The following is a 25,766-nucleotide window of genomic DNA, read 5'->3' on the forward strand; positions in this document are numbered from 1 at the left end:
ATTTGACTGTAACGTTCTATTTAGTAGCCGACGAGAAGGTAGCGTCAACTGCCGACTTTGTTTACAATTTAAATCATAATATCATTATAAAAACATAATATAAAAAAGTAGTTAGATGAGTTTTCGCAAGATATAGCTTCTAGCGGCTTTAACTGCCTCTCACTTCAAATATTGCAAACACGGTTTCGAATAAACGTTTTGATTATCTCGGTTTAAAGGAATTTATCAATTTTACTTTCGCGCCACGGATCGCGCGGGTCGCGGGACGTGACATTGATTAATTTTGTTGAAAGAATATTTGTACTTTTTACGTAAAACTTCAGTCTTTTAGAAACTTTCTTATAATTAATAAAATCTATTAAAATTATAAACGAACTTATAAGTTTTAATTTTAGTCCTTAAAGGTTGAAATATCTTGCCCCAATGTCGAGACATTTGAATTTTTGAAAGTGGATCATCTGTCGATTAGTTCCGTTTTTCACTGCTAGGTGATTGTTTTAATTCAAAATATTACTATACTGAATCCATAATGTCGCATGTGATACGAAAATGATGATAGTATCAAATATCTCGTTATGGAACGAAAAAGCATTGCATGTACATTTCTGTTGTTTCGATGTCCATGAGTTGGACGATTTTCTAACTTGCCCATACTTAAGAAATCAAACAGTATATTTAAACAAAATTAATTTCAAATTATTTTTTAGGTTCTAAGCTTTCAGAAGTTGCAAAATTTATTCCACAAGAGTCTTTTTTATCATAACCAAGTACACATCTTTAAATCCTCCTTAGTAATTTCTACTTACCTTTAATAGTAACGAAAATAAGATAAAGATAAAAATAAGATGCAGGTTTTAAAATTGACACTCTGTATATTAAAAATAAAAGATATATTTTCTTCATAATTGTATAGGCTTTTTACAATGGCAATGTACAAATATCAAAATTGCAATTATACTATAACATATGTATATATATATATATATATATATATATATATATAAGCTTCACATTTAAACACAAGATTCTTTATTATATTCTTTTAATAACAATATTTTAATAATTATAACAAGGGTTTTTTAACAAGAGAATTATAACATTGTATACAAATTTTCAAAAACCTATAGATAATTTTAGTTATGCTCTTGCATCGTTAATTGTTGATGGAACTCTTACCTCAATTCCATCTAGTTCCTTAGACATTATTATTTGACAGCCTAGACGTGACCTGGAATTAAATATTATATAACTGAATATGTCAATAAATATACTTATTACTATACAAATTAATACTAATAATAAGATTTCTATTTATCCATTTGAAAATTAACATTGTAAATACGCTAATTCAAACATAGATTTGTAACAATTATAGGCTCATGAATAAAAAACTATGAAAATTTATTATAATTTCAGTTTCATAGTATTCAGAGCTAGCAATTTGAAATTCTACATTGAGATTCAGATTTCAAAATACCCAATACTAAGATACAGGTAAGGTTACAACACTTGGCAATAAAATTTACATAAAAAAGTCACCTTATGAAATATTAAAAAGTAATAGAATTAATCATGTTGATATGATTTGATACTGATTATCATAAACTCACGTATCTGTTAATTCATATGCCAAATCCAACATGTCTAATTCTTCATCTGTTGGTTTGTCAGGAAGTGTATCATAAACTTCTTTCGAAAATATTAAATGGCACGTACTACAAGTTAAAGTTCCTTCACAAGCACCTATATCAATTATATTTTAAAATTACAACATACTTATATAATAAAGTATCAAAAGTTAAAAATAATAAGAATATTAAACTTGATAAAAATGAAAATTTTCAAATATTTTCTCCCTCAAAATTATTTATTTTAAATTAAGCAAATTATGCTTCTTTAAAACATACCATATCCATCTAAATCAATTTCATTATTTACTACTATGTCTAATATAGTATCTCCAACTTTCCCTTTTGCTTTGATTCTCTCTCCACTTGCTTTAACAAATGTTATATTTACTCTGAAAATAATATTTATGAAAGATAAAAATGATCTCCATATAATTATTTTCTTTATTTTTCATGTTTTTTCAATTAATCTTCTCTCAATTATAACTTAATTATATGTATTACTTATGATAATAGAAATAATTTAAAAATAAGATATACTTGTCTTAATAATACATAAATAAAATTCATATATCATATATTTATAACAGTGTTATATTTTTAGCTGTTCACTGTCAATGTTGTTTTTATTAATACTATTCTATTAATACTATGTTATATTTCTAGATGTTATACTCCTACAAAGAGAAAAATTTCTTAGACATTATTATTAGCATTATTATTTTGACACCAATTTTATATGGAAAGGTAAATACTGAAATTCTATTTAAAAAAAGAAAGGAAGCACAAGAAAATTTGTATCACTTACTCTTGTTTTTCTGAAAGTGGTTGCGTAGTCGATGTTCCTCTTGTTGCCTGCAAAAAGGGCAACGTTGTGTTGCTTGTATATTTTGAATAATTCGATGCAATACCGAGAATTGATCTCGAAAATTTTTGTAATTGATTTACTAACGCCATTCCACTGTCATAAATATCATGAGTATGGGACACCCTGACCGAACACCAGATAAGTATTACGGAAGATATCAATTGTAGATCAATTATACTTTGTACAGAACTTTCACAGCATTCTTCCGCTGCAATACTTGGACGTTCCTTTACTGTGATAGGTTATAAAACGGTTCCTAACACAAGTGACGTATTTCTACCGGACACGTGCTCTTCGGGCCATGTGTTTTATAATACAAAATCAGCAAAATGATCAATTTGTAATTTTACATATCTTGCATTTTTTCAAATGAAATATTGTTTTTATTAAACGTTTAAAACCTCAGGCAACATTTATTTCATCTGATTTCAGTTTTACAAATATATATCTATAATACATCTTTATAGGCTACGGTTTGGTTATATCAAACAGGGACCGATACTCGCTAGGGAAAATTGCCCAAAAATTGAATTGTAAAAGACCGATATGAAAGACAACAAAGTATATATTGTAATTGTAAAAGTATATATATTTTAAAGAAAATAAAATACAGTTATTAAAGTCTGGAAACATTCAATGTTAACCTTACTTCAAAAAATAATCTTTCAAATGAATGGGGGAATAAATTTTTAGTATTATAGTTGGTATAATGGCATCATTGTTTACAATGTGTTACAGTCAAAGAAATGAGACAAATTAATATTTCAGAAGCAAATTCAATATTTAAATGATGTTATTTTAAAATGGCAGATGATATGAATGTTCTTTTTATACGAGGAAATGGAAACGTATGTATATGGTTTTAATATTATTTTAATACAAGATCTTAGCATAATAGTAATTGACAATATCCATTACCTTTTAGTTAATTTTTGAAAAATTACATATATGATAATTTGCAATAGTTTGATAATAAAATGCTTGTATCAATATTAATAACGTATAATTTGCTATCTCAAAAGGATACAGACACAGCCAATGATAATGTTTGGGATGATAGTGCATTAATAGAAGCATACGATAAAGCAATAAATTTAGCAAAAGAAGAAGTTATCAAGCGAATGGGAATGGATGTGGAAAATTCTCAACCAAAAGAAAACCTACAAAATTTTAAACAGCCTAAACACGCAAGTAAATTACACAAGGTTGTGATTTTGATAGAATATTACAAATTTGATACAGAATATTATTAAATATATTGATTAAGAAGCAAATTATTTTATTTTGCTTATTTACTTATATTTATTTGTATACACATTTCTTCTTGATAGAAATGGATTATAGGAGCACCTTGTCGTGCAATATACTCAGAGGATGGAGAAATTTATGAAGCTATAATATCAAAAATTTATGAAAACAATGGAACTTGTGTTGTAAAATTTGTAGGTAATACCTTTAGCATGATGGTTGTCAATTAAGAAATATATTAAAAATACATATATATATATATGAAGTAAAGGCTTTCTCTTAGTCTATCACAGTGTCATTCAGCAGGTCCTTGAGCAGGCAAGGGTACCTGTCAATGCCTGGGAATGCAATGGGAAGACTTGTGGAATATAGGCTCATAAACCACAAACATGCATGTTACTTATTGTTCATTATTAGTTGCTTGGAACATAATTTTCCTCATTAGATGAGCGATTATTACTACATACATCAAGGCAGACATAGACATATATATATATATATATATGCTTACATACATATTTATGCTCGGGAAATTCTAATACATTGCCTGTAAGGACAATAACTGAATGGCACTCAATCATTCTATTAAATGACAAAAATTTCTTTTACTCTGTGTTTAGGCTATGGTAATACAGAAAAAGTCGAGTTGAGTTCTCTTTTAGAATCAGAAGGTTTGCAAAGTCAAATAGCACAACAAAAGAAAGCTTTGGAAGAGAAATTCAACGAAGAAAATGATGAGACTTGTGAGACTAATTTTTCTACAAATGTAAATTCGAAAAAATATAATGGAGAAAAAATGGATTGTGACTCTGAAGAAGCAAATGCGTATAAACATCAGTTCATACCAGGACCATCTTTCAATTCGATGACTGATATAATGCCACCTGCACCTCCTTTACCACCACAATTAATGGCCAAGTAAGTACAATTTAAAAATTCTAATGGAATGCTAAATACTTCTAATATTAATAAGTAATTTGGAATAAGTTTAATATGGATAAGATATAAGTTTTCAATTTCATTTGGAAAAAATACGAAATTTTAATAAAATGTACTAGATTACCAGACAATGATACAGATGCACTTTCAAGTATGTTGATGTCATGGTATATTAGTGGTTTTCACACAGGTAATTATTTCATATAAGTCTTTTATTATATATTAATTTTTCAATGGACTTCTTTCAATTTCTTTTGTAGGTTACTATCACGGTTTGAAACAAGCAAGAAACAATCAGGAGAACAGGAAGAATTGTTGATTATATCAATTTTTTCAATAATAATATAACGATAATATAGATATAAAACTGCTTGTATTTATTTACTCTAAATTTTAGTAATAATGTCAACTAATATTAATACACTGTAGAAAAATAATATCAATTATTTGAAATAAAGAACATTTTATTTTCATATAAGATTTTGCTTTTTTACAAAATAATTAATAAGATAAGAAAAAATAAAAAACATATTATTGATAATACAGTACCTTATAAATACAAAGATATATTATATATACCACGTATATGTGTAAACCGAGGCATTTTAAACTTAATCTACAGCGCGTGCGCGCACGTACATGTACACACACGAACGATTTTTCGAACGATAATTCACTTATCTATAATACGTTTTTACGATTCCCTATTTATTTGTTCCACGTATCATATTTATCTATTTGCATAACTGTAGGTGACATTTTTTTAATCAATTTTGCTAATATTTCATAATCCTTTAATTCATATTTCAAAGTAGTAACAGATGTTTCGTTTTTTTCAAGTCTCCTCCATATTGGACTTATTTCTAGCAGCCATGCTTGCTTACAAAGCAATTTTATATCTGCGCAAGAATATCTTTCAGTACATTTTATTATGTGGTTTACAATATCTGTATTTTCTAATAAATGGTTGCTAAGGTATAATTTGAATATACCAAGTCGAGCAACTTTATTGGGTAATGATACGTATATTTGCTTTTCGAGACGTCTGAGTAAAGCTGCATCAATGCCCCTAAAAATATATTTACAATAAATATTATTGTTCTATTATATTAACACTAATGAAGGAATATTCCAAACAACACACATACATATTTAGAATGTGGAGAGATTACGATATTTTCTATTTAGAAAACATTGAAATATGATATACGTACCAAGGGGAATTAGTTGCAGCCAAAAGAACTACATTAGAATTTTCATTAGATACTAATCCATCCAATCTAGAAAGAAGTTCTGATCTGAATCTCTTTGCAGGTTCAGATAATATACAGTCTCCTTTATTTGTGGTTATCCAGTCAATCTCGTCGATAAAAATAATTGCAGGCGAATGACTATAGGCAAGTTCAAATAAAACCTGTTCAATTAAAAAAATTTATTATTTATTAAATATTATATTCAAAATTCCTTAAATCCGTTGCTTTATCACGAATATAATGTCATTTCATTTTCCATATATAAGTGACGAAAAATAAAACCAAACTTTTTTTAAACCTAGAATCGTCTCATCATAACAAAGGAAAGCAACTTACACGTATATACTTCTCGGAATCACCTCTCCATTTGCTCACCAATGAACTGGCAGTTATGTTAAAAAAGGTACAATGGCATTCTGTTGCAACTGCCTTCGCTAACATTGTCTTCCCTGTTTCGTAAATTCCTTATAAACACGTACAGAAATGAAATGATACGAGTATCTTACCTGTACCAGGTGGACCATATAGCAGAATACCTTTCCAGGGAGAAAATGGACCATCAAAAAAGATAGGATACTTAAGAGGATACACTATGGCTTCCTTAACAGCGATTTTACATTCCTCGAGGCCTACAACGTCATCCCAATGTACATTCAATTTGTTCAATATGATCTCCTACGATATATGAATACAAAGATGAAATCCCACATGATCTACACATGATGTTAGGTGAGTGTTATGTAAGGTGATATTCAAAGTGGTGTGTAATTTGATATTTGAAGTGTTGTGTAATTTGATATTCGAAGCATTGCAGGAATCCCTCCCGTCATCGCCTGTGCAAGGAGAAGACTACGTATCAACAGGTGTTTGGCTTTCTTCACTTCCTGGAGGTCTTACAATACGTATATTAATCAAAAATAACTTACACATGAAATGTCTTCAGCAATTCTTCGTAATTCTGGATTATCTGAATAAAGTTTTTCAGTGCATTCCGAAATCTTTGACTGCATGGATCGTTCAATTGGGACATCAAATAGCTCTTCTGACGAAGCTCTATCATTTTCATTGGGGAGAATTGGTTTTATTGTCATGGGAAGGTTAATCTGGTTGGTAGTATCATCACTTATCTTCTGTTGAACATTCTTCTCTTTTACAGTCTCACTTTTCATTTGTTTACTAATAGAGATTTGACGTTTATCTTACTAGTTTATCTTACTACGTCTCCAAAAATTGAATCATATTGTAACGGATACCATTACCTATCCTTAAATAACTTAAATTCTTACACTTTGCTTGCATTTCTCATTTCCCTTGTCTTTATTTCCTTTCCAGTTACTTTTTTACACAACATGGGATATTTTTGGAATCTCATCTTGTAATAATTTTCATACTCTGCAACAATAATTTCCAAATCGATGTTGTCGCAGATTCGATGCTCTAGAGGTAGACGAGCTTCCCGTATTAATACATCGCTAATGTTTATATACCTAAAAAGTATAGTTTTTAATTTATTAGAAAATTTTGGAATATGATTTCATAGTATACGATAACCGTCAAATAACTGTTTTATCTCTAGATAAGACAGACAAAAAGAATGTATTGTCTATTTATTACGATGTAAATCCTTGTAAATAATTTTTTGTCTTCTGTTCTTTAATTTTCAATTTTAATTGTCTGAATTTGAATTTCATATTTTCATTTGTAACTAGTTAATCTACATTATCGATTGAGATATTTTTTATTTACTGAATTACCGATCTTAAACTTTCAAATTTCTTTTCTACTTTCCTTTTTTATAAAATCCACTTATTTTTATTCCGATTAGTCACCGATGCTATCCGAAAGAATTAGAATTAAGAAGATATTGTACTTAAAACATACTCACCCATGGCGTTCCAGATAATCACATATAAGATACAATATGTTGCGATGTCGTTCCGAAATACGACTCTCCTCCTAACATTTAAGTTTTCGTTATTAATAATAAAGATTTTTAATGTAATTTTCTGTTACATTTCGAATTCAATGAGTTTTTGTTAGTTACTACCTTGATACATGTAAAAATAAATGTTGTAAATAATCGATAATGGCGTATTGTAATAATTGTAAAAATTATTAAAGGCAAATATTATAAATACTGTGTACGAATATAAAATATTGTAAGAAAAAGATAATAATTAAGAAAAATGTAATATTACAAATAAAATGACAAACGTTTGCAAAATGGAGTTTAAATTCTAGAATATCCCATACCTCCTTTTTCAAATTATAAAATATTTTATTCATGCTACCTTGCATCGATAAATCACCGTTCATGACGATATTCTCAAATGATGATCGTCTTAAATCGCCTACCGTTTCTCGATAGATACGAAAATGTCCGCCTATTGCTTTAAAATCAATTCGTCCGCTTCGTTTCGATTATAAAATGAACCTTCAACTACGTTGAAAACTGAGCATCAAACAAGAGACAAACGATTTGTTGTCATGGTGATGTTTGTCTTACACATAAGCAGCATGCAAATATAATGGCAGAATAGCTGGGTCCTATGTGTACCGTGTGGTAAGATGGATGCGACATGAAAATGGAAGGAGAAACGCTACATATAGATGCTGCCTATCCTTGTTTAATCAGGCATGCACACTAGTGGACACTGACGCCTCTCGTTTACCGTTGTTACATATTTCCTGTACAAGTGCGCGTCATTAAACAAGGACCTCTCCGTCTCTCACCGTCTATTCCTCTATTGCGTTTTTAGTTCGCTCACGCGCTCTGTACTTATATCTATTACATTTCCACCATAGGCAGCGGCCAGGTAGTCACTTACCAAAGGTCTCTGGTCGGGTACTCTTCGCGGAGCAGCTCCTCCGGTTCCAAACTTCGATTATCACTGGTAAGTACAATATTATTCGACTTTATACGTTTATTTCGTGTTTTATCATCATTTTTCACTTCGTGAATATGGATTTTTTTAAAATTATTGCAATTTTACGCGATTTGTGGGGTACGTACGATAACGTCGCTATCGATCATATACGCGAATTTGTTATAAATTAATTCGGAGAATATCTAAAGTTCTTTATCGTCGTCAATTTTAAAATACGTAACTAATATTATTCGTTTTTGGCCGTAATATTTTCGGTTTTTTCGTTGTCAAGACCCTCTTGGGAGACTTTTGGGACATTCTATTACTTTTGTTAAAGATTTGTGCGCTATATAGGAGTGTAGATTGGTTGGTTATATTGATTTATTTTATTAAAAACCAATACATATACGAGTTTATTATCTCATTTAAGCAAAAAATTACGGTTTATTAACGGATTTCTGAAGTTTCTTAATTTACCGTAGTATCCGACGAAGAACATTTGAACAGATTTTTCATCGTTCAGATTCTATTTCGTTTAAAAAGATTGAAATTGACATTGAGAAGAAATAAGAAAAGACGTTCGAATATTTCTTTGCTTTTCTGGAAAAGAATAAATATGAAGAAAAATTATTTTTTGCATTGACCCCCCAAAGTGACCATAATAGAATCGTCCATTTTTGAAGTGGTACGACGGTAAAATCAATTAAGTGTTGAATAATAATTCGTGAAAGTGAAGTTTGACGTTTTCCGTCTTTAGCCGTTTCCGCCAAAGTTGACTTGACGCGCTGTTTTAGTTTCCATTTTCGTTCTCCGAAATATTCTACATCTTTGGTCATTGAAATTCTCTGTCAAGCTAACTACGCAACTTCCAGATACCCCTTGGTATTCCACCGCGGAAGCTTCTATAAGTTTCGTTGTCGGTTTTTATAGTTAAAGTAAGGGAAGCTCACGATAGATGTTATAGAAAAAATCGTTTATTCTCGAAAAGTTCGAATATGTTCGTTGTGCTTTAATAAATGAAGACGTAGATTATTTTTTATGAATATTATCGTGATTTATCGTGTGGGGTGAGTCTACTTTCTAAATATTCCACGTTTTTCGTTTCGCTCGAAATTGCACCGTCATAGCCCTGATAGAAAAATATTCGCAACGAATTATAAGTAATTTACAGTAAAAATTATAAATATTTTTGTGAATATCATCGTGATTTATCGTGTGGCGAGTCTAATTGCTAAATATTCTACGTTTTTCGTTTCGCACGAAGTTGCACTGTGATAGCCGTGACAGAAAAATATTTCCAACGAATTATAAGTATTTTACAGTACCAATTATAAATATTTTTACGAGTATCATCGTGATTTATCGTGTGGCGAGTCTAATTTCTAAATATTCTACGTTTTTCGTTTCGCTCGAAATTGCAGTGTGATAGCCGTGACAGAAAAATATTTCCAACGAATTATAAGTATTTTACAATAGAAATTATAAATATTTTTACGAGTATCATCGTAATTTATCGTGTGGCGAGTCCAATTTCTAAATATTCTACGTTTTTCGTTTCGCTCGAAGTTGCACTGTCATAGCCGTGACAGAAAAATATTTCCAACGAATTATAAATATTCTACAGTAGAAATTATAAATATTTTTACGAGTATCATCGTAATTTATCGTGTGGCGAGTCTAATTTCTAAATATTCTACGTTTTTCGTTTCGCTCGAAGTTGCACTGTGACAGCCGTGACAGAAAAATATTTCCAACGAATTATAAGTATTTTACAGTAGAAATTATAAATATTTTTACGAGTATCATGGTGATTTATCGTGTGGCGAGTCTAATTTCTAAATATTCTATGTTTTTCGTTTCGCTCGAAATTGCAGTGTGACAGCCGTGACAGAAAAATATTTCCAACGAATTATAAGTATTTTACAGTAGAAACTATAAATATTTTTACGAGTATCATGGTGATTTATCGTGTGGCGAGTCTAATTTCTAAATATTCTATGTTTTTCGTTTCGCTCGAAATTGCAGTGTGACAGCCGTGACAGAAAAATATTTCCAACGAATTATAAGTATTTTACAGTAGAAACTATAAATATTTTTACGAGTATCATCGTGATTTATCGTGTGGCGAGTCTAATTTCTAAATATTCTATGTTTTTCGTTTCGCTCGAAATTGCAGTGTGATAGCCGTGACAGAAAAATATTTCCGACGAATTATAAGTATTTTACAGTAGAAATTATAAATATTTTTACGAGTATCATCGTAATTTATCGTGTGGCGAGTCTAATTTCTAAATATTCTACGTTTTTCGTTTCGCTCGAAATTGCAGTGTGATAGCCGTGACAGAAAAATATTTCCAACGAATTATAAGTATTTTACAGTAGAAATTATAAATATTTTTACGAGTATCATCGTGATTTATCGTGTGGTGAATCTAATTTCTAAATATTCTACGTTTTTCGTTTCGCTCGAAATTGCAGTGTGAGAGCAGTGACAGAAAAATATTTCCAACGAATTATAAGTATTTTACAGTAGAAATTGTAAATATTTTTACGAGTATCATCGTGATTTATCGTGTGGCGAGTCTAATTTCTAAATATTCTATGTTTTTCGTTTCGCTCGAAATTGCAGTGTGATAGCCGTGACAGAAAAATATTTCCAACGAATTATAAGTATTTAACAGTAGAAATTGTAAATATTTTTACGAGTATCATCGTGATTTATCGTGTGGCGAGTCTAATTTCTAAATATTCTATGTTTTTCGTTTCGCTCGAAATTGCAGTGTGATAGCCGTGACAGAAAAATATTTCCAACGAATTATAAGTATTTTACAGTAGAAATTATAAATATTTTTACGCGTATCATCGTGATATATCGTGTGGTGAATCTAATTTCTAAATATTCTACGTTTTTCGTTTCGCTCGAAATTGCAGTGTGAGAGCAGTGACAGAAAAATATTTTCAACGAATTATAAGTATTTTACAGTAGAAATTATAAATATTTTTACGAGTATCATCGTGATTTATCGTGTGGCGAGTCTAATTTCTAAATATTCTACGTTTTTCGTTTCGCTCGAAATTGCAGTGTGATAGCCGTGACAGAAAAATATTTCCAACGAATTATAAGTATTTTACAGTGAAAATTATAAATATTTTTACGAGTATCATCGTGATTTATCGTGTGGCGAGTCTAATTTCTAAATATTCTATGTTTTTCGTTTCGCTCGAAATTGCAGTGTGACAGCCGTGACAGAAAAATATTTCCAACGAATTATAAGTATTTTACAGTAGAAATTATAAATATTTTTACGCGTATCATCGTGATATATCGTGTGGTGAATCTAATTTCTAAATATTCTACGTTTTTCGTTTCGCTCGAAATTGCAGTGTGAGAGCAGTGACAGAAAAATATTTTCAACGAATTATAAGTATTTTACAGTAGAAATTATAAATATTTTTACGAGTATCATCGTGATTTATCGTGTGGCGTGTCTAATTTCTAAATATTCTACGTTTTTCGTTTCGCTCGAAATTGCAGTGTGACAGCCGTGACAGAAAAATATTTCCAACGAATTATAAGTATTTTACAGTAAAAATTATAAATATTTTTACGAGTATCATCGTGATTTATCGTGTGGCGAGTCTAATTTCTAAATATTCTATGTTTTTCGTTTCGCTCGAAATTGCAGTGTGATAGCCGTGACAGAAAAATATTTCCAACGAATTATAAGTATTTAACAGTAGAAATTATAAATACTTTTACGAGTATCATGGTGATTTATCGTGTGGTGAATCTAATTTCTAAATATTCTACGTTTTTCGTTTCGCTCGAAATAGCAGTGTGACAGCCGTGACAGAAAAATATTTTCAACGAATTATAAGTATTTTACAGTAGAAATTATAAATATTTTTACGAGTATCATCGTGATTTATCGTGTGGCGAGTCTAATTTCTAAATATTCTACGTTTTTCGTTTCGCTCGAAATTGCAGTGTGATAGCCGTGACAGAAAAATATTTCCAACGAATTATAAGTATTTTACAGTGAAAATTATAAATATTTTTACGAGTATCATCGTGATTTATCGTGTGGCGAGTCTAATTTCTAAATATTCTATGTTTTTCGTTTCGCTCGAAATTGCAGTGTGACAGCCGTGACAGAAAAATATTTCCAACGAATTATAAGTATTTTACAGTAGAAATTATAAATATTTTTACGCGTATCATCGTGATATATCGTGTGGTGAATCTAATTTCTAAATATTCTACGTTTTTCGTTTCGCTCGAAATTGCAGTGTGAGAGCAGTGACAGAAAAATATTTTCAACGAATTATAAGTATTTTACAGTAGAAATTATAAATATTTTTACGAGTATCATCGTGATTTATCGTGTGGCGTGTCTAATTTCTAAATATTCTACGTTTTTCGTTTCGCTCGAAATTGCAGTGTGATAGCCGTGACAGAAAAATATTTCCAACGAATTATAAGTATTTTACAGTAAAAATTATAAATATTTTTACGAGTATCATCGTGATTTATCGTGTGGCGAGTCTAATTTCTAAATATTCTATGTTTTTCGTTTCGCTCGAAATTGCAGTGTGATAGCCGTGACAGAAAAATATTTCCAACGAATTATAAGTATTTAACAGTAGAAATTATAAATACCTTTACGAGTATCATGGTGATTTATCGTGTGGTGAATCTAATTTCTAAATATTCTACGTTTTTCGTTTCGCTCGAAATAGCAGTGTGACAGCCGTGACAGAAAAATATTTTCAACGAATTATAAGTATTTTACAGTAGAAATTATAAATATTTTTACGAGTATCATCGTGATTTATCGTGTGGCGAGTCTAATTTCTAAATATTCTACGTTTTTCGTTTCGCTCGAAATTGCAGTGTGATAGCCGTGACAGAAAAATATTTCCAACGAATTATAAGTATTTTACAGTGAAAATTATAAATATTTTTACGCGTATCATCGTGATATATCGTGTGGTGAGTCTAATTTCTAAATATTCTACGTTTTTCGTTTCGCTCGAAATTGCAGTGTGATAGCCGTGACAGAAAAATATTTCCAACGAATTATAAGTATTTTACAGTGAAAATTATAAATATTTTTACGAGTATCATCGTGATTTATCGTGTGGCGAGTCTAATTTCTAAATATTCTATGTTTTTCGTTTCGCTCGAAATTGCAGTGTGACAGCCGTGACAGAAAAATATTTCCAACGAATTATAAGTATTTTACAGTAGAAATTATAAATATTTTTACGCGTATCATCGTGATATATCGTGTGGTGAATCTAATTTCTAAATATTCTACGTTTTTCGTTTCGCTCGAAATTGCAGTGTGACAGCCGTGACAGAAAAATATTTCCAACGAATTATAAGTATTTTACAGTAGAAACTATAAATATTTTTACGAGTATCATGGTGATTTATCGTGTGGCGAGTCTAATTTCTAAATATTCTACGTTTCTCGTTTCGCTCGAAATTGCAGTGTGATAGCCGTGACAGAAAAATATTTCCAACGAATTATAAGTATTTTACAGTAAAAATTATAAATATTTTTACGAGTATCATCGTGATTTATCGTGTGGCGAGTCTAATTTCTAAATATTCTATGTTTTTCGTTTCGCTCGAAATTGCAGTGTGATAGCCGTGACAGAAAAATATTTCCAACGAATTATAAGTATTTAACAGTAGAAATTATAAATACTTTTACAAGTATCATGATGATTTATCGTGTGGTGAATCTAATTTCTAAATATTCTACGTTTTTGGTTTCGCTCGAAATAGCAGTGTGACAGCCGTGACAGAAAAATATTTTCAACGAATTATAAGTATTTTACAGTAGAAATTATAAATATTTTTACGAGTATCATCGTGATTTATCGTGTGGCGAGTCTAATTTCTAAATATTCTACGTTTTTCGTTTCGCTCGAAATTGCAGTGTGATAGCCGTGACAGAAAAATATTTCCAACGAATTATAAGTATTTTACAGTGAAAATTATAAATATTTCTACGAGTATCATCGTGATTTATCGTGTGGTGAGTCTAATTTCTAAATATTCTATGTTTTTCGTTTCGCTCGAAATTGCAGTGTGACAGCCGTGACAGAAAAATATTTCCAACGAATTATAAGTATTTTACAGTAGAAATTATAAATATTTTTACGAGTATCATCGTGATTTATCGTGTGGCGTGTCTAATTTCTAAATATTCTACGTTTTTCGTTTCGCTCGAAATTGCAGTGTGAGAGCAGTGACAGAAAAATATTTCCAACGAATTATAAGTATTTTACAGTAGAAATTATAAATATTTCTACGAGTATCATCGTGATTTATCGTGTGGTGAGTCTAATTTCTAAATATTCTACGTTTTTCGTTTCGCTCGAAATTGCAGTTTGATAGCCGTGACAGAAAAATATTTCCAACGAATTATAAGTATTTTACAGTAGAAATTATAAATATTTCTACGAGTATCATCGTGATTTATCGTGTGGTGAGTCTAATTTCTAAATATTCTACGTTTTTCGTTTCGCTCGAAATTGCAGTGTGACAGCCGTGACAGAAAAATATTTCCAACGAATTATAAGTATTTTACAGTAGAAATTATAAATATTTCTACGAGTATCATCGTGATTTATCGTGTGGTGAGTCTAATTTCTAAATATTCTACGTTTTTCGTTTCGCTCGAAATTGCAGTGTGACAGCCGTGACAGAAAAATATTTTCAACGAATTATAAGTATTTTACAGTAGAAATTATAAATATTTCTACGAGTATCATCGTAATTTATCGTGTGGTGAGTCTAATTTCTAAATATTCTACGTTTTTCGTTTCGCTCGAAATTGCAGTGTGAGAGCAGTGACAGAAAAATATTTCCAACGAATTATAAGTATTTTACAGTAGAAATTATAAATATTTCTACGAGTATCATCGTGATTTATCGTGTGGTGAGTCTAATTTCTAAATATTCTACGTTTTTCGTTTCGCTCGAAATTGCAGTGTGACAGCCGTGACAGAAAAATATTTCCAACGAATTATAAGTATTTTACAGTAGAAATTATAAATATTTTTACGAGTATCATCGTGATTTATCGTGTGGCGTGTCTAATTTCTAAATATTCTACGTTTTTCGTTTCGCTCGAAATTGCAGTGTGAGAGCAGTGACAGAAAAATATTTCCAACGAATTATAAGTATTTTACAGTAGAAATTATAAATATTTCTACGAGTATCATCGTGATTTATCGTGTGGTGAGTCTAATTTCTAAATATTCTACGTTTTTCGTTTCGCTCGAAATTGCAGTTTGATAGCCGTGACAGAAAAATATTTCCAACGAATTATAAGTATTTTACAGTAGAAATTATAAATATTTCTACGAGTATCATCGTGATTTATCGTGTGGTGAGTCTAATTTCTAAATATTCTACGTTTTTCGTTTCGCTCGAAATTGCAGTGTGACAGCCGTGACAGAAAAATATTTTCAACGAATTATAAGTATTTTACAGTAGAAATTATAAATATTTCTACGAGTATCATCGTAATTTATCGTGTGGTGAGTCTAATTTCTAAATATTCTACGTTTTTCGTTTCGCTCGAAATTGCAGTGTGAGAGCAGTGACAGAAAAATATTTCCAACGAATTATAAGTATTTTACAGTAGAAATTATAAATATTTCTACGAGTATCATCGTGATTTATCGTGTGGTGAGTCTAATTTCTAAATATTCTACGTTTTTCGTTTCGCTCGAAATTGCAGTGTGACAGCCGTGACAGAAAAATATTTCCAACGAACTATAAGTATTTAACAGTAGAAATTATAAATACCTTTACGAGTATCATGGTGATTTATCGTGTGGTGAATCTAATTTCTAAATATTCTACTTTTTTCGTTTCGCTCGAAATTGCAGTGTGACAGCCGTGACAGAAAAATATTTCCAACGAATTATAAGTATTTTACAGTAGAAATTATAAATATTTTTACGAGTATCATCGTAATTCATCGTGTGGTGAGTCTAGTTTCTAGATATTCTACGTTTTTTGTTTCGTTCGAAATTCCGCCGCCATTACGCGACCGAAAAATATTTCCAACGAAGTATGTAATATTTTAAATTATAAATTACAAATATTTTGGCGAATGTCGTCGTAATTCATCGTGTGGTGAGTCTAGTTTCTAGATATTCTACGTTTTTAGTTTCGTTCGAAATTCCGCAGCCATTACGTGGCAGAAAGGTATTTGCAACGAATTATGTAATATTTTAAATGATAAATTATAAATATTTGTTACAAATTGTATCGTGTTATATTTATACAATATATTTAATTATTATATTCGAAATATATATTAATATATATATATATATACTTATATTTATACAAATTATATTCATATCGATGAAAAATGGAATCTTTTTATGGAGTGCGCTGTAATTATTCGAGTAAATGATTCGGAGCAAAATAACGATTGATTAAACATCTATATGGTAGCATTTACGGACGAATATTGGGATATTATCGTATCGCTTTAATCCAGCACTTAATGCTTTGATTACGGTCTTTGAAATGGTATCACAGATGGTGGTGTAGTATGGCGTGAAAAAGGAAAGACCAGTGGTTGATGTTGCTGGTGCATCAGTGTGTTGCGGTCGTCGAGGTTGGCTTTGACGCCGTTGCCGAGGAGAGGCACAGAATGTGTTCGATCGACCCGCGAACACAGCCTGTGCTCATACTGCGGCAGAGTTCGTTTCAGATAGTCCCAGTCGTTGTTTGCCTGTTGGCAGCGTATAGTCGGGTCGGTCTATGGTTTTTTTTTGTCTTCTCGTTTCACGTCATCTCATTCGCGACGTCCATTCTACACATACAGCTTCATTGTGTGATAAATGGTTCATGTTGCTACCTTTACCTCGTCACGAACTTTAAAATTCTTGTTTCAGTTCTTCGTTGTTTGGAGGGAATTGAGTGCTTGGCATCGACTGCTAAGCACAAGGGTTAATATAAACATGAATTCGACTTACTTTTCATGTAAGTTTTATGTGTTTTTGTACGGTAATTGTAAATTTTCTAAGGAAAATTTAAAATTTTAAAGATATACATTTTCAGAAAATGTAGATTTGTACGAAACCATCTTTCTTATAATAGGTATTTCAATGTAGTATTAGGTATTTTAGTTTAGAGGATACAATGTGGACGCCACACATTTGGTAAGTTTCTTTAGTAAGCTGGCATGCAACTCACATGCAGCATTTAATAAAAATTCATCTTGCTAGAGGTCGTTCATTGTTCATCTTCTCGCTATAAAAATATCATGAAGTCGTATCATACTATAAAGGATCTTCCAGGAGTTAGATACTAGATAACAACTTAATGGTTCTCGGTAGTTTATAATATCAAGCTTTGAATTGGCGGAATCGCCTGTTGTTAAACCGCCATCCAGCGGTGACCACATTCTTTAACCACGCTCAAGGGGTGTATCGTGCAATAGAAACCACCAATGGGGACTGTTTGCAAGTTAGTTGCCTTTTAGAAATAATACAGTTATTTGTCATTCGTAGTTGCTAGTTACTCACTCTTCTTAGTCGCCGCACATCACAGAAATGACAACCATAGTCCCCGGTTGTCCTGGCCAATAGTTGCTTGTTGTTTCTAGTTACTTTTCATCATCGCTATGTATTCGATCAACCATGTGAAATTTAACATATGGCATCATATACATACGAAAAATCTCTCTGTAGGAAGATTTTTTAAGATGAGGAAAATATAGAATGTTTTAAGACGATGGTAAAGTTTGAATTTAAATGACTATTTTATAAGACAAAATGGAGGAACGATTGCATTTTATAAAGGTTATGGTAATTTTTTAAAGAACTTTTTTTAAACTTAAAAGATTCAGATAGATATCTTAAATTTAATTAAACCCTCCATATCGTAAGAAATTAAAATAAATTGCGCAAGAAAGTTAATATATTTAATGTATAAAACATTTATTTAAAATTTAAATGTAGGCGTTGTCGCGCGCATGCCATATGTTCGAATCGTTTAAGTGAATTCGTTACATCTACGATAGAGGTGTAACGACAAAAAAGCTTAACATATGGAGTGTTTCAAGACGAATAGTAAAAAGAATTAAGGAATTTTTCGAAATTTCTTATATTCTTACTAAAAGTATACAATATAAACGTAGTACTATTTTTCCTATTTAAAGAGTTATAACGATTTGAGATTTTACAATCGTGTACGGTTCTGTTTTACTCTTTGAATATATTTGTCATTTTCATATTTTCTTTTTACTAAACTAAATATTTGGAAATCCTATAGTTTGTCTGAGCTTGGTTAATAATAATGATAAGATTAACCTTCTTTTCCTGTCACTTGTTTTATTTAACTTGTTCTATCTTGTGCATCTTCTGATAATATTCGATGGATAGAGATGACATATAACAGTTCTTAGTTTAAGATTCAAAAGTTCAAAAGTTCAAAAGTTGTTTAGAAAGTTTTATTGGAATTTATACGTTTAGTTTACTGTGTATGACTTATTTCGTGCGGTTAGACAGATCTTTGTCGATACTGTAAGCGTAAATAGACTGGATATTGTTTTATAGAGATAGAAAAATACACGAAGTACGTGTGTACTACGTATTGATTGAACTATATATTCTTTTTAATCTTTTTCCAAAATGTTATTTGACGGATCGATTCACATATTAATAATAAAGCGATATTCCGCTGCTTTGAGCATAATATAGTAATGTTTAAATAAATAATAAAATTTACTAAAAATTTATTAATAATATTTAAACCACAGGACAGTGTGCCATATATTAAATACGGTATACCAGCTTTAAAAACGTATAACTTTTGAATCAGTGAATTTCTAAGCTTAAAACCATTATATGTGGCCTTTATGTGTCGACTATTATTAGAACATGCAAAAAAGTTAAAGGCAGACGATGATGCGCAGATGCGAACCTTAACCATCAATAATATTTAAAACGTCTAAAGTGGTATTGTGCACGTCTATTTCCAGAGTAGATCAATGAAATTGAAGTGCAACTATATAACGTCTTAATAACGTCTTAGTTGAATTGTTCATCATTGTGCCGGATTAACATTTCCAAGTGATCGACCTTAATCACTAAATGGCAGCCGCGATTCAGTGGTAAAGCCTTTACATATGGCTGACATCCCAAGCGCTTGTAAGACGTCTATTGTGAAACGTTTCCAATAGCAACGTTTACCACGATGGTGAAATCTGAATTGAAATATGTATCGCGTATCATTTTGGTCTGACATGATCGTTTTTAAATAGAATCACAATTTTTCATCCTTTACAAATTCTGTCTATGAAAATGATATGCAGATAAAATAGATAAATAGATATATGATATAAAATTATAAAACAGATATCACAAGTATATGTAAATGAATTATATATTTATAAATTATAATATTTGATCTAAAATTTAAATAAATAAAATAGATATTTGTGACTTACAGCGGACGTAGATATTTAAAAAATTTCAAACGAAGCAAACGAGAGATGATAATTTTTTAAAATGTAAAAATCAACACAATGGTCTGTTTAATTAATAAATAACGTTTAAAGTTAATAGGTATTTAGACTGATACGTACATTTTGTATGTTCTCGCATTTCAACGTGCGATATACAAGTAGAACTTGATGCGTGAAAAATCGAAAAATAATTAAATCCGATCGCTTCGTTAAATTTGCAAGTGTGTATACTCGTGTGAAATCGTGTGCGCTTGTGCATATTGATACGAAAGGCGGTAATACATTTTTCTCTTTTCGATTATTATCGCTTTTTGTACGGAATAAATTAATTTCGCGAAACAGAAGTGCAATCAATACAGCTTATCACGGAATGATAGGACAACAGCAGTACATATTGGTATTGACGTGAGCTTCACAAAATTTCTCGAATATTGAGGTCGACTATTTGGGTTAAGAATTTGTTTCGAGGTCCGGCAAACATGAGTATCCTATGGATATGACATCTCTAGTGTACTCTTTAGTAATTGTATTTCATATCGCGTGCTGCGATTCAAGGAAAATCCGCAGTTAATATTTTAATCTTTGCTGCTTTTAAAGACCATTACTTGATTGTCCGTACATTTTAACAAATTTCCTCTAGCATATTTGTATTGTATACTTCATCCCCTAATTCTTAAGGGGCGTGGTCGTGTTCAATTATTTAGAAGTTGATGAAACTTTAATGGGACACGATTATCAAATATTAAAAATGGTCCCATTGGATACTTTTATAATTTTTGCGAGATATGTATGCATAATACATTGTTACCACCAGCAATACGTAGCGATGAGCAATAGAGAACAGTACCTTCTTTATCTCGTTGCGATTGTCTTCATATCAGTAATGCACAGTACTCGTGCTAAATATCTTGTAACTTCTATATAGATTTTCAGATTTGTTTCGAATATTACCAACATAACCATGATAGTGGAATACTGTTACAGTATTAACTCTATAGTGCCACTATGCATTATACACCTCTAAAATGTTTCTACAAATGTTCTATATCCTAACTATGGTTTATTATATAAAATAATATATAACGACATTACTTGTTTCTTAGATTACATTAGTTTAATTTGAATAATTTCAATAATTGTGTAAGATCAAACAAGAACTTGTCCTTAGTTTTGCAAGACTTGATTTTACACGAAGCAATATAATTGCTTTGGAACTCGGGACAGAAAACAATGTCAACTGGTAGACTGTTTGTCTAGCGAATGTATAACGCCTGAATAATAGATGACGACAATCACGCGAATGCTACCTAGAGCTGGCTCGGCTTACATTGTAGCATTCAACCCAGAGTATACGAGCCGTAAGTACCACTGGGAGTTCAAAGACTGACCAGTGAGCTCCATTCTGTCCCATTTTTTTAATCAAGCGATGGATCGACAAATCGTACTGATTTCGAGGATTATCACAGTTCTCTGAAAATTTTAAAGCGTGGTTCGTCGAATCTGGTCCCATTGGCTACAAATATTTTGACGAGTAATCTGAAACTCGTCCAGTTTCAAGAAAATGAAAAATTCAACAAAAATTTTTTGTTTCCCTGCTTTTCATTTTTTTTTTTTGTTTCCCCCCTTTTTACATTTTACATCTCACTAGGATCGGTTAAATAATATTGACTGCCCTGGACATTGGCTAAGAAGTTTATAACTTGGTTTCAAATCACTGACGTCGATGAGAACAAAGGTAAGTTAGATGGTTATTCATCTGAGTCGATGTTATTCTACCTGAGCTCTACAGCTTTTGAGAGTTACTCAAGGTAGTATCTTGTTACGTGTTTGAAGTATGTACTAAAGCTTATTTGGCATTAATTAGTTGCTCAATGTCGAAATATATACATATATATCTATACAATGTTAATACATTACAGAAAGTTACGCATTAGTTACGTTATGAGAATTTATAGAGTATCACAGATGACAAAAGTATTAGACAGTTCGTTTAAATTACCATACAACGAATGACTATTTTTTTATAAACGATATATGTATATGAATTGAAAGTTTAACCATTATACCACGTACTTTTCTCGATAAACGTCGTGGAGTGCATATTGTTAAAGAATATTAATCATTTGAATTCAATAGTTTCTTAGGCTGTTAATAGACTGTTTTAATTTGTTAATATTTTTCTAGTAAGAATGAGATACTACAAATTTTAAATAACTTCGATTAGATATAAAAGTCACATTACATTAACGTGTAGAAGATAAATAAAATTATATCACAAGGAATTAATACGGCTAAATTTGAAACATACTGGCTAAAATTGCATCCGTTGAAGGCTAGCACGTGCAGTATTTACAAAATAGATTAAGTACTAAATGGAGTACTTAGGAAAATTTATGTTATCATGGTTTTGCAAACACTTTCAGATAAGTGCTTTCAGCAAAAGCTGGCTTACGTTAAATCAACTTATTTGTTATTAATCGTAATTATATCGTTCTTATCTCCTAGAGGCTTAGCAATCTATTTTTATAATGTATTAAAAGAAAATTTTTATTAGATTGTCCTAAAAGTATCTTTCATTTTATAAAGAAATGATAGATGCACAACATTTTTTGTTTTATATTATTTTATATTAAATTGGAAAAAGGTGGATCACACGTAATCGAATAAAATAATATAAAATAAAAAACGTTGTACATCTATTACTTTCTCATAAAACGAAAGAAACTTTTGGAATAATCTAATATTTCTCTACTATGACACTTTCTCTACTATTTATTTAGTTTTCGCATTCAGTGAAACAGAAATCGTTAAATATGATTTCTGCTTAAAGGATTATTCCATGTTATGAGGATAAATGATCAAATTCACCTCTAATATACACATTAGGGAGTAATTTATAGCCGCAGTCCTGTTTACCGCTTACCATTTCTGGAACTCGATAATTCACTAGGTGGTTGCTTTAACCGTACAGAATACATCTATAAATATTTAACCGCTCTTAATATTCCATCGGCTTTTGAAAATCTCTGGTATGATCTATTTAATGCGATGCCATCTTCGTTAATCGGATAAATCAAATGATTCAAATTATAATACAAAAGAAAGTCAAAACTACTTACATTATTTTTATCAATTTTTATGCATTATTTGACGGAAGAAAATTTTATCAATTTGAAGACGCAAATTTTCTTCCGTCAAATAATACATAAAAATTGATAAAAATAATGTAAGTAGTTTTGACTTTCTTTTGTATTATAATTTGAATCATTTGATTTATCCGATTGACGATGATCGCATCGCATCAAATAAATCACATCAAAGATTTTCAAAAGTCGATGGAATATATATATATATATATACACACATATATAATTGCGTGCATATGTATATAATATACGTATAATAGCCGAAGTTCAACTCTCAAGTATACACAAAGCATTTATGTTAATTTTATGTGACGCCAGTATGTTTCATGAATTTGTTTGCTAACAGTGTTGAAACAAATAACAAGCAGTGGACGAACTATTCGTGAACTGTTTCGCCAGCGAGTACGTTCTCAATATTTGCTATTTGAGAAAACGCATTTGTTGCTATTGACAATTGCGAATATTTTTACAGTCCACGCTTTTGCCATGAATTCTTGGCTAACATATAAAATTGAGAAAAGTCATGGTTGATTGTGGTAGAAACTTAGAAAACCACAAAACCAATGTAAAAGGGAAAAATAAAGGAAAGAAAGGAAGGGATAAATGAAAGCTTGGGGCTAAGTTTAATTTACTGAAACCGGGCTGGTTGTATTATCGTGAAACAGAATTGCCAGTACGTCATTTCTGTGCTCTCGTCCCCGCGAAAATGGTTTTACTTGTTAAGAAAAAAACGAAGAGGCAGGGAAGAGAGGAAAAAGCAGAAAGAGAGAGAGCTTTTAAAAGGCTGACGAAGCGTGCATTGCCACAATGAGACGCTCGGTGCTATTTGTCGCTTTAAATTATGCCGCAACTCGTTTTTGAGATCTTTGCTTAGGTACGTGTGAAAACATGTTGAAAATATATTTCTTGGTTTTGTGGAATTTAACTGAGAAATGAAAAATAACGTTGTCAAACATGTACTTATGACTTACAAAGTAATTGAATGTATAAACTATAATAATCAGCGATTTGGGGTTTTAAAAAATCAACAGAAAAGAAAAGAAGAAAAATAATATGTTGTCTAAGTCGATCTAAAAAAATAGAGAGAAAGAGGGAGAGTGGGGCAAAACCTGTTAATCTGAAAAGAATCCAAGCATCAATTTGAAGCATTTACAGGGAATCAAGCAAGCTGGTTAAGCTCGTGAGTTGGGCAATTATCCCCCATTAGGTCCAATCTGGGCGAGTCCCACGCGAAATTGATCCAACCATGTGTAAATGATGATTCTGATTTTTTTCGCAGATATATATTTTCTGTCTACATTGACTACAGAGGTGACTTAAGTGCTCTTCATATATTCTCCGTAGTAGAAGATCTGCCCTTGCATTCCATCATCCCAGCTTTGAAGAACTCCGTAGAATGGAGATGACCTACTTGCAGATCTTCGTAATTTTATTCCTCTTGCAAGGCATTATGATCTATTCCACCGTTATAAGGAAACGTAAGTTGATAGTGGATAATTAACACCATTATTCTCATTTCCTAATAAAGTGCCTTTTTTATCAAGTTTTATATTTCATTTTCATAGTATCAAAATTCTATAGTTACATGAAATTACTACTAAATTATGGAAACTTGATATATATGAATTTAATTAATTAATAAATTAGTCAATATATAGACATTACTATTTCATGTGAAATCCTACAATGTCAAAAATCTAACGTTCTTGCACGAGCAGTATTAATCACAAATTGTGAAAATGCTTACTGACAAGGGGAATAAATAATATGGAAAACGTACACCTATGGAAAGAGAATTCCTGAAATTACACACGAATACGCGATTTCACGAAATATTTTATGGTGTCTTTAACACAGGGAATATACGCGAGAAAGTACGAAATCCTACAATGTCAAAAATCTAACGTTCTTGCAAGAGCAGTATTAATCACAAATTGTGAAAATGCTTACTGACAAGGGGAATAAATAATATGGAAAACGTATACCTATGGAAAGAGAATTCCTGAAATTAGACATGAATACGCGATTTCATGAAATGTTTTATGGTATATTTAACACAGGGAATATACGCGTGGAAGTACGAAAAACTCATCGTGAGACGTGTGTGCAACCTATATGGTGCGAGACATGTTATAAATGGTTTCCGCCACTCAACCGTATTTGAATTTGTGAACACGATCGAACAATTGACGCGAGAATTATTAATTCCCGTCTCTACCCTAGTAACGATTTGCTTTAGAACAAGGTCGAATCGCTCCGATACCACGCGCGATTAACAAATAATTATAGTAAGCATCAATTACT

The 25,766-nt window shown here is 30.9% G+C and overlaps 4 protein-coding genes across 7 annotated transcripts; 2 read left to right on the forward strand and 2 right to left on the reverse strand.

The window, feature by feature from the left end:
• Window positions 1-1,040: 1,040 nt before the first annotated feature.
• Fdx2 (Adrenodoxin-like protein 2, mitochondrial Ferredoxin 2) lies at window positions 1,041-2,904 on the reverse strand. Its single transcript, XM_072007921.1, has 4 exons — window positions 2,437-2,904; window positions 1,908-2,020; window positions 1,611-1,743; window positions 1,041-1,228 (listed from the first exon to the last, which is right to left on the reverse strand). The coding sequence occupies exons 1-4, from the start codon at window positions 2,583-2,585 to the stop codon at window positions 1,138-1,140; spliced, it is 486 nt and encodes a 161-aa protein (XP_071864022.1). The 5' UTR covers window positions 2,586-2,904; the 3' UTR covers window positions 1,041-1,137.
• A 280-nt stretch (window positions 2,905-3,184) lies between these two features.
• On the forward strand, window positions 3,185-5,050 carry Smn (survival motor neuron). 2 transcript variants are annotated; one of them, XM_072008016.1, is made up of 6 exons: window positions 3,185-3,344; window positions 3,519-3,701; window positions 3,828-3,942; window positions 4,365-4,662; window positions 4,803-4,873; window positions 4,944-5,050. In XM_072008016.1, the coding sequence occupies exons 1-6, from the start codon at window positions 3,300-3,302 to the stop codon at window positions 5,000-5,002; spliced, it is 771 nt and encodes a 256-aa protein (XP_071864117.1). In that variant the 5' UTR covers window positions 3,185-3,299; the 3' UTR covers window positions 5,003-5,050. The 2 variants fall into 2 exon arrangements, with proteins under 2 accessions (XP_071864117.1, XP_071864121.1); XM_072008020.1 differs by having other exon boundaries at window positions 3,215-3,344; window positions 3,422-3,701.
• A 319-nt stretch (window positions 5,051-5,369) lies between these two features.
• LOC139986006 (katanin p60 ATPase-containing subunit A-like 2) lies at window positions 5,370-8,252 on the reverse strand. Its single transcript, XM_072000976.1, is given in 8 exon segments — window positions 5,370-5,752; window positions 5,898-6,097; window positions 6,273-6,385; window positions 6,443-6,611; window positions 6,863-7,157; window positions 7,223-7,423; window positions 7,822-7,892; window positions 8,190-8,252. Coding segments are annotated over 8 exon segments (1,473 nt in total). The 3' UTR covers window positions 5,370-5,391.
• Window positions 8,253-8,505: 253 nt separating this feature from the next.
• LOC141445770 (uncharacterized) lies at window positions 8,506-24,852 on the forward strand. 3 transcript variants are annotated; one of them, XR_012453373.1, is made up of 3 exons: window positions 8,539-8,830; window positions 17,741-17,828; window positions 24,742-24,852. XR_012453373.1 is itself a non-coding variant. In XM_074111737.1 (3 exons), exons 1-3 carry the CDS (start codon window positions 17,425-17,427, stop codon window positions 24,780-24,782), a joined length of 303 nt encoding a protein of 100 aa, XP_073967838.1. In that variant the 5' UTR covers window positions 17,244-17,424; the 3' UTR covers window positions 24,783-24,852. The 3 variants fall into 3 exon arrangements, 1 of the variants encoding a protein (XP_073967838.1); XM_074111737.1 differs by lacking the exon at window positions 8,539-8,830 and adding an exon at window positions 17,244-17,598; XR_012453372.1 differs by lacking the exon at window positions 17,741-17,828 and having other exon boundaries at window positions 8,506-8,830.
• Window positions 24,853-25,766: the final 914 nt, after the last annotated feature.

Source organism: Bombus fervidus, chromosome 1 (genome assembly GCF_041682495.2).
Source record: "Bombus fervidus isolate BK054 chromosome 1, iyBomFerv1, whole genome shotgun sequence".
Lineage (NCBI taxonomy): Eukaryota > Metazoa > Arthropoda > Insecta > Hymenoptera > Apidae > Bombus > Bombus fervidus.